Source organism: Phoxinus phoxinus (assembly GCF_949152265.1).
Source record: "Phoxinus phoxinus genome assembly, chromosome: 11".
NCBI classification, from domain to species: Eukaryota; Metazoa; Chordata; class Actinopteri; order Cypriniformes; family Leuciscidae; genus Phoxinus; species Phoxinus phoxinus.
This window is the reverse complement of record NC_136886.1, coordinates 17,827,381-17,836,671: the sequence shown is the minus strand read 5'-3', so window position 1 is coordinate 17,836,671 and position 9,291 is coordinate 17,827,381. Positions and strand designations below refer to the sequence as shown.

The 9,291-nt window shown below is 36.6% G+C and overlaps 3 protein-coding genes across 5 annotated transcripts in view; 1 reads left to right on the top strand and 2 right to left on the bottom strand.

Annotated features, from left to right (window-relative positions):
- Nucleotides 1-160: 160 nt before the first annotated feature.
- dtymk (deoxythymidylate kinase (thymidylate kinase)) lies at nucleotides 161-2,420 on the bottom strand. The gene is made up of 5 exons (XM_079627915.1): nucleotides 2,115-2,420; nucleotides 1,719-1,827; nucleotides 1,513-1,603; nucleotides 393-590; nucleotides 161-296 (listed from the first exon to the last, which is right to left on the bottom strand). Exons 1-5 carry the CDS (start codon nucleotides 2,242-2,244, stop codon nucleotides 186-188), a joined length of 639 nt encoding a protein of 212 aa, XP_079484041.1. The 5' UTR covers nucleotides 2,245-2,420; the 3' UTR covers nucleotides 161-185.
- A 474-nt stretch (nucleotides 2,421-2,894) lies between these two features.
- agxta (alanine--glyoxylate and serine--pyruvate aminotransferase a) lies at nucleotides 2,895-9,106 on the bottom strand (the record flags this gene model as incomplete). 3 transcript variants are annotated; one of them, XM_079627901.1, is made up of 11 exons in its annotated part: nucleotides 2,899-3,946; nucleotides 4,088-4,216; nucleotides 4,356-4,451; nucleotides 5,328-5,397; nucleotides 5,551-5,649; nucleotides 5,736-5,820; nucleotides 5,904-5,974; nucleotides 6,132-6,232; nucleotides 6,305-6,369; nucleotides 6,464-6,656; nucleotides 6,847-6,984. In XM_079627901.1, the coding sequence occupies 10 exons, from the start codon at nucleotides 6,651-6,653 to the stop codon at nucleotides 3,839-3,841; spliced, it is 1,014 nt and encodes a 337-aa protein (XP_079484027.1). In that variant the 3' UTR covers nucleotides 2,899-3,838. The 3 variants fall into 3 exon arrangements, with proteins under 3 accessions (XP_079484026.1, XP_079484027.1, XP_079484025.1); XM_079627899.1 differs by lacking the exon at nucleotides 6,847-6,984 and adding an exon at nucleotides 8,948-9,106 and having other exon boundaries at nucleotides 2,903-3,946; XM_079627900.1 differs by lacking the exons at nucleotides 5,551-5,649; nucleotides 6,847-6,984 and adding an exon at nucleotides 8,948-9,106 and having other exon boundaries at nucleotides 2,895-3,946.
- kif1aa (kinesin family member 1Aa) overlaps nucleotides 6,851-9,291 on the top strand; it is a 79,095-nt gene continuing 76,654 nt past the window's right edge. Inside the window, exons 1-2 of the mRNA XM_079627896.1 lie at nucleotides 6,851-6,995; nucleotides 8,969-9,157. The gene's annotated coding sequence lies outside the window, so the exon portion shown is untranslated. The remainder of the gene's footprint in view (nucleotides 6,996-8,968; nucleotides 9,158-9,291) is intronic.

Here is a 9,291-nt window from a genome sequence, read left to right as displayed (position 1 = left end):
TCGTGTAATTATACAAGAATGAGTTTGTCTTCATGTTTAAAATCTCTGTATACACAAGTTTATTTTATGAATATTTATTTAATCATTAAAAAAGAAAAAAATCTTAGTTTTTTTTTTTTCACTGTTCAACAGTGATAGAAAAACAAAAAGAAAAGTTTAAGGTTTCAGAGCAGGTGGAGATCTGTTCACTTCCACAGCTCTCCAACTGGCTGATTCTCAGCTAAACTGAGGATGTCTTCACTCAAAAGCTTAATATCTTTGTGCACCTCTTCTATGGTCCTTGCAGCATCAATCACCTAGACGAAGAAAGACAAAAGATCAATATTACACTAATTCAAAGACAGTTACCTACTGTAAATGTACAATAATTAGGATTACACTAAGTAAATCACCTTCCAGTTGATTGAGGAATCTTGCATGAGCTCTTCGAACCTTTGTGAAACTGTGCGTTGGAAATCGCTCGTCTCATACCGTTCAATTCCAAATTCTCCACGGTTTGCCGCCATACTAGGATTGAGTTGCAGAAACATCACCAGGTCTGGTTTTGGAAGGCCCACGTCTGGTTTCATGCACCACTCCAGAGAGAAGCCCTGAACATGTAAAACAACTAAATGAATGTCTCTACATCTGCTTGGATTCAGATCCTGTTAACTGTTCCAAAAAAAAAAAAAAAACTGTAAAATTACTTAATGATCATTTTAAGAATATACACTACATTAAAAAAAATATTTGGGGTTTGTAAAAATGGTTTGGTTACACTTTACAATAAGGTTTCATTAATTAACAATAGTTAATGTATGAACTAACAATGAACAAAACCTTTGTTACATTATTTATTAATCATTGTTAATGTTAGTTACAAAAATAGTCGTTCATTGTAAATTATTTTACAGTGCATTAATTGTTAACAAACAACTTTATATTTTAATGTATTTTGAAATTAACATTAATTTAGATTAATAAATGCTCATGTTTATTCTTAATTCATGTAAACTAAAGTTATTAACTAATGAAACCTTATAGTAAAATGTTACCTATGTTTTTGAGATGTCTCTTATGCTCACCAAGGCTGCAGTAACTCATACAGTAAATCATTGTGGAAAATCTTTTAAAATAACTTTTCTATTTTAATATTAGAAAATGTAATTTATTCCTGTGATGTCAAAGCTGAATTTTCTACAGCCCTGCATCATATTATCCATCAGAAACCATTAACATTTCTTCTTCCTATCAATGTTGAAAACTGTTATGTTAATGTTGGTAGAAAATAATATATATTTGTAGGATTCTTTGTTGAAACGAAGATTCTAAATAACAGTATTTATATTAAAAAAAGAATTATTTTTTAACAACAAAGTCTTTAGTGTCACTAAATCAATTTGATTTTAAAATTCCCAATTCAAAACTAAAAAAAATCTTACTGACCTCAAACTTTTGAATGGTAGTGTATATGAACATACTTTATACACCAAGACATTTTTTTTTACAATAAAGTATAACAATAACACTCACAGGCTTGGCACTAGTAAAAGCCACTCCTGAAAACGCATAGCGGTCCACCACTAGAGTAATCCCTTGTTCCAACTTCTGTTTCATCAGAGGCCTGAAGTTAGAAAACGGACTGATCGGTTGACAGATAGATCGGTCGAAGGATACATCAATGAAACATTCCTGTGCATGCACTTTACTGTATTAGTAAAACTGGAGTGACAACCTACACCATTTCCCATCGGTTTGCAGAAAACAGCAGGTGAACAGTGTGATCCTCCAGATTACTCTTCTTCTCTAGGTATGAATTGATGAGCTGACCAATCTTAGTGGTTCTGTCTGTGTAGAAAACAATTCATCCTCAGTACATGAAATACAAACACTGCACATGAAAACAAAACCCAGTGAGCTGCCAGTTATAAGTTAGTTATAGGTGTAGGCTATGTTTTCTGTTATTTTATATACATATAACGTTACATGTGTTGTGTATATGTCCTATTGATTTCACAAGCGTTGCACCAATGTTTATAAACAAGAGCTTCAAATACTACGGGATGCTTCACTATCACGTTATTATTATTTCATAGTCTGTCTAGGTCAAGCTCCACAAACAGGCTGGTTTTCACCTGGAAATCGCATTATTTCTGCCGGTCGTCCGCTCTGCTGTAACGCCTGCACTAGTGTTTGGCATTGCGTGGTTTTCCCGGCTCTGTCAACTCCTTCCAGAACAATCAAAGCTCCTCTTCTGCAAGACATGGCTCTTGAAAACAACTGAAAATGTGGAACAGTAAAGAGGAAATACTGACACTGGTTAGCAAATCAATCCAAGGCCGTGGTCTCTTTACGCGGTTCTTTTCTCAAAACAAACCACCCTGAACAGTTGTTTCGTCCTCCCACTTCTACGGTGTCCGCGAAGGTACCCATGATTCTTCACGAATCCGAACTCCCTTGTCAGTGAAGAGAATTATTTTATTTTTTTAAAATATCTATCTTTAACTAAGTTTTCATTATATCATCCACAGACATTAGAGTATATATGGTTAAGGTATATTATTTATTTACTTACCTACTTAAAGTGTAATGAAGTATCAATATTCATCGTAAGCATCGTGCCTTTATTGGTTTGTTTAATGTCTGAATAAACTTATAAACCTATACAAAATTATTTACATGAGCGCTTTCCCCCCCCTTTTTTTTATTAAAATTTCAAAATTACAAACCACATTTTCTAATGCTGAAACACAGCAGTAACTAAATAACGTAACAAATAAAATAAGATTGTAATTAAGAGGTCTTTCTGTGGGCTTTGGGCTTGTTTTGTTACACCCGGACAGATTTTTTTTTTTTTTAGTATTGGAAAAAAGGGTACAAATCACAAGTGACTAATCAAAATATACATAACATAAGCCATATACACGAATATGACACAGGGTAGCTTATGGATCACCCGGACATATTTCACGTGCATTTGTATACCCACGACACGTCATTCGCCCGTGCGTGTCACGTCATATCCGTACATTGTACAAAGTTGGGTGCAGCCAAATACCATTTTTGATAATGGGCCTATATATTTATTTGTTTTATTATTATTATACATTTTATATTTGTGTGTATAAGTTATTTAATTGTTGGCCAGATTTAGCCAATGAGGTGCAACTGTAAAATGCAAAGAAGGCTATGCATGATGCAGACCTTGAGAAGGAAGATTGTGAACCTGAAGTCTGTAGAAAACTGTGGTTTGTTTCTTCACTCAGTCAAATACATTTCAACTAGCTTTTGTTTAGCTGGCTTTATTTGCATAACCAGGGAAAACATGCTTTGTTGCATCTTTGGTTGAATAGTTAACAATACATGCTGCATACTCTGATTAACCTCATGAGTTCAGCAAAATCCTGCAAACCCCCCTGAACAAGATCAAGACAGGTTTGGAGCTAAATGAGGGTGAGTAAATTAAAATATTTTAATATTGGCTGAATTATTCCTTAAATCATTTTTATGCTTTTTTTTTTTTTTTGATATTGCAAGAACCACTTTATAAAATTTACAGAAATACACAGAAAATAGCAGAACAATGTCTAGCTTACAAAAAGTAGATTTTTTTCATTAATCATCAGAAAAAGAATGTTAATGTTGTTTTGTAGCAGTTCTTCAATAAAAACATAACAAAACTACTAGTATTGTACTAGTTTCCTCCCTCGTTTTTAAGTATCAGCTGTAATATGCAAATTACATGTTTTGTTTTTTTAAGGAGGGCAGAACAAGTTTTTTATTTTCAAAGGGTGTTGTCACTAAAAACAACTGAAAACCACTGATAGGGTTAAAAGCTGGACTTGTAATTGTCAAGCTGTCAGACTCTGCTCTTGTGACAGTGTTTAAGAGCATCAGCCAAGGCCTCCAACACCAAGTCCACATTGGCCTTGCTGCTGTTACATCCCATCAGTCCCACACGCAAAACCTGTAAAATAACGTGAGAAACAAATCATTTACAGTGCATTTACAATCGCTGACCCATGCGTCTCTTTAACACACTATATCAATGTACTGGGAATGACTTTCGTCTGTCAGTTATGATTAATTGAATCCAATAGCTTCTCACCATGCCGGCAGATGGTCCCAGACCCCCAGAGATTTCAATGTTATAGGTCTTCATTATGTACCCTGTGATTTCTCGCCAGTCATATCCCGGAGGAGCTACTATTGTGGTCACTGTTGGCAGTCTTGCTTTCTATAAGACACAAGAAGTTTTCAAAACAGTTACAATATTATTATTATTATTATTATTATTATACTATAGTTACACTCATATAATATGTATGTTATATGAGTTTTTTTGTGATCTTTGAGGCTCCTTTTCTTCTACCAACCTTATCCTGCACAAACAGTTTTAGGCCCATTTCTTCTAAGCCTTTATGGAAGTACTCTGCGACCTCTTTGTGTCGTTTCCATGAGTTTTCAAGACCCTATAAAAAATATGCATCACACAAATGCCTTTTTTTAACAATATTTACATTTCTCCAAGAGCTTCAAGTGCTTGATTATCTTAAATGCACTTAGTCACCATGAAATAAAAAAAATGACAATTTTTATAAGGAATATTGCAGTATTTATTTTAAATGATTTTTCTGTGCACATCAGCAACATCTCTTCTCTTCACTGATGATGTGTTTACTGGTTTGAGGGCGGGACAACCTGTCACTCACATGAGATCACAGCAATAGCAAACCGTCCAATCATTTCTCAGTGGACAAAAACAAGTCCCGTCCTACATTTTGTCTTGCTCGAAAAGCCGTTTAACTTGGATCAATGGGGAAGAGTGGGAATAGTCACGATCGATCGGGAAGAAAAGACTATCACAACATCAGTTTTAATACTGACGTTAGTTTCATGCACAATGTAACTTTTGACTTGCTGAGGAACATTGGCTCTTAAAATTACACAATAATCGGTGTACAATCTATTCATGATTCATCAATAACTTTCATACAAAAAAAAAAAAGGGAACAGCTGACACCACACGTACCCCAAAATCTGGGGTAATTTATTATATAAATTTTTTTAAATTTAAAAAATTTATACATAGATATTAAATCTATTTGGTGCATGTTATATTTATATATATATTATATATTACTCAAAGTTAATTTACATTAGAAAGAGATTTACAGAAAATGAATGTGCAAAAATGGTATGCTGTTATTGATTTCATTCATTAGATGCATCCCATATATTTCTCAGATTTACTAATTCCGGTTGATGTTTTTGGCCGTTTGCTCTTCAGATGATCATAATGCCAGGAAAAAAATTAAATGTGAGTATAAGGCAGAATATGATCTCACAGTCTCTGCGAGGATGGCCAGACTCTCCCGCAGACCGTAGAAAGAAGTTATAGGCCCGGTGTGGTGATAACTGTACAAACAACAGATACAGCAACTTTATCATATATGCGCAATATTCTTTCATTGTTTTTAATGATAGAGAATTTACTTCAAAGGTCTGAGCATATTGATTTTTGTTTTGGTAAACAAAAAACAAACAGTGCTTGGTAAAAGTGGTCCTTACGCGCGTACAGGCTTGTCATCACAACCCCAATAATTTGCCAACCAGGTCATGTCCAAGAAGTAAGATATTGGTTTTGTCCTTCTGTTAAATATTTTCTGGCTGTTTTGCACACACACACACACACAAAAAAAAACGTTTTAGAGATTTGTTTTCCCCACATAATACTTGGAGGTGTTTTGTCTCACCATGCTCTCTCACTGAAGGAGATTGGTGCAGTTCCTGGAGGGGCGTTCAAGACCTTCTGAGAGCCAGTATACATAATATCTATACCTAGAAATACAAAATGCACATTTTAAATCATGGATCCCAGGCAGTGTTTGTGGTGCCAGAACGTGTAACGTGCATGGTGATACCTTGCTCATCCATGCAGATAGGAGTACCTCCCAATGCCGCGACTGAATCAACCAGAAATAAACAGTTGTACCTGAGTGACAGAACAGAATTTACTAAAAAAACTAAATAAACAATACACGCACGCACGCACACATAAAATAGACTTAAAGCCGAAAACACTCATTTTGATTTCAAGGAGTCTTGATCTGTTGAGAAATCAAAGCTCTATTCAGGAGGAGATGTCTCACTTGTGGCAAAGGTCACCTATGCCATCTATGGGGTGGACCACTCCTGTGGAGGATTCTCCATGTGTGAGGAAGAACACCACTGGCCTGTATTTGTCTAATGCCTTCAAAACAGTACAAACATGGTTAATCATATGTAGTTAATACATAAGTGGTTAATGAAACATAATTTTTACCTGCTCAATTTCCTCATTTGTAAAGTACCCACCAGCAGAGGTTACAACTGTGTTCACCTTGGCACCTGTTGAAGAGTGTTCGATATATGAATTGATGATGTTCTGAATCACCTTTAGAACTCTCGGGTTCAGGCTTTCTACTAAAAGCAGAAACAGTACCTATCCTCTCAGCGATCTCCGCAGCCCTCTCCCCCCATATGCCATTGACGGCTATGAGGACACTCTCTCCGGGCTCCAGTGAGTTAAAGATGGCACACTCCATAGCAGCATGACCCGGTCCACTCACAGCCAGAGTCACTCGGTTTTGGGTCTGAAACGCATACTGAATGCCACTCTTGATCTGATTCATAATCTGAAAGAAAATTACACAAACACTGAATGAATTTCATTGATAGATATTAATTATGACAGGATTATATATAAAAAAAACCTCTTATAAACAAGCTACTGTAGTCCCCCTGTAGTCAATAATTTTATCTTTGATCACCAAAATGACATGTTTTTTCCTCTGAAATTTTTAAAATAGCTTGAATGTAACTCACCCTTGCTTCATTTATGAATATGCTATTAGCCCCGCCTCCACTCACGTGACGCCAGCTCAGGGATTCACTCGGTCAATTTACTGATTTACAATTTACTGATGTAAACGCTGCACAACGGTATCACTCTTTACAACTTCGGACACATCACGGTAATTAATTTTATTAGCCTTTTGCTTGACTAACAGCTTACGTTAATAATGTGTTGCTAGCGTTACACAAACCATGTTCCCGTTCACCATCTCAGAGTCAGACAACTGCCTTCTGAAAATCAGCATCATAGTTCATCATACAATCGTAATATACGCCCACTATATTGCTAAATCTACCCATTTGTTCTTATCAACATAAAAATATACTGGGATAGCTGGCATCTCCCCTGCGTGTTCAGTGTTAATGATATAAAGCCCGCCAGCACATTGACGTGATTGTTGGTCAACGTTACAAGTTTGAGACGTCAGAAACTCCAGCGATTTCAAACCGTGTTTTTGAGACTGTCTTTGGTTTACCGCAGTTTAAAAGAGAAAATACCCAGCAAGCAATGGCGTTGACTTATGAATCTGCTAATGGTGGTTTGTCTTAAAGGGGTGGTATAAAACCCTTTTCACAAGATGTAAAATAGGTCTTTGATGTCCCCAGAGTGTAGGCTATATGTGAAGTTTTAGCTCAAAATCCCCCACAGATATTTTTATATAGCATGTTAAAATTGTCACTTTTTGAGGGTGAGCAAAAACGCTCCGTTTTGTGTCTGTTCCTTTAAATGCAAATAAGCTGTTGTTTGCGGCACTGAGGACGGAGCTTCAACAGCTTGCACTCACACAGACACAGTTCAAACCTTACCTGAGTCAGACAAAGATGGAGAGACTCAAGAAGAAGTGACAACATGTAGAAGCAACAGGACATTTCTGAATGTTTAGTTGATGAATTTTATGTAGCTTATGTGTAGTTATCTTCTAGTCATTGATTAGCATATTCTGTCATGATAATCTATAAATCGTGTTCCGGGGGCGGAGTTTATGTCAGTTCTAGGGTTGGTGATGTCACTAACCCGGGAGGAATGTTGTGTAGTCCATACCAGTCGTTTGTTGTAGTCCTTAAAAAACAATTTCTTTAAAGAGGCTATATGCGTTTTTCTGAAATTTAAACTCGCGACTGACACCTGTGGCCGAAAAACAGAACTGCTCTTCCTTTCTGCTCGCTCGTACGTGCACACTTCACAAGTCATCTGCTGCAAGGAGGTCAGGTCAACATTATGTTTACAGCGGTAAGAACAGTCAAATACATATTGTTTGAGATAAGTGTTCTGAGTGATCTGAAACGTTTAACATGAACGCGCTTGACGTCACATCCGCAGACAGCGCGGGAAAAATCCGACCCGACAGAAAATAGGAAAAATAGGATACAGGCTTATAGGTGCACCCACTGTGAGCAGACAAGGTGTCAGTATGCTCATCAGGAGATGTTTGAGTCATAAATGGTAAAATAAAAAGGCTATTGTTTCGTTTATTTTGGGGAAAAAGTTCCATATAGCCCCTTTAAAAGAAAATATCTCCCTTTGCTTTGAACTTTGAGCGTTGTAACTTAGCAGATGTTGTTTATGCTCAAACAGCAACATTACACACTAACTAAAGTTAGAAAAGTGAAATCATAATCAACCACCCCTTTAAAGCACATTAAAAACACCACACAGACATAAAAACAACATTAAAAACTTGATTTTTACCACAGGGGGACTTTAAATATTTATAGTTCACTCAAAAATGATAATTTACTCAGCCTCATGTCGTACCAAACCTGTATGACTTTCTCTCTTTCAGTGGAACAAAACAGAAGATATTTGAAGAATGTTCGTAAGTAACCAAACTGTTTTTGATCGTATGAGACATGCCTCAAAATATCTTCTTTGAATGTTCCACAGAAGAATAATAGTCACACATGTTTCGAACAGCATGAGGGTAAGTATGATGATCGAATTTTAGTTTTTTTGGTGAACTATCCCTTTAAGCCAATATGATTAAAAATGCTAAAGCGTCATTTATTGTATAAAAGTGAAGGCCTAAAAAGTCAGTAGTCCGTATATTAATGAGCACATGTACTGTATTACCTCAATGGTTTCTGCATGCAGGTGGCCCAGCATGGGCTGCGCTCCGGCTGCTGAGATCCGTGCGGGTACATTGGACGGTCCTGGTCCGAGCATAAGTCGTTTGGGAACGATGAAAGGCTGTAACAGACATTCCGGTGGAAGAACAGACAGAGCGGACATAATGCTGCCGGCACACTGACAGACTGAGGCAATGGTTAACTCATGTAAACTGTGGGTAAACCTTTCACCTGTTGGCCAATCATCTCACTGTGTGTCCTGATATGCGTACGGTACTGTACTATAACAGTGCAGCTGAGCAGTGACCGCAGCTGTTCAATTAACTGACATTTCATTTGCCTTTAGAT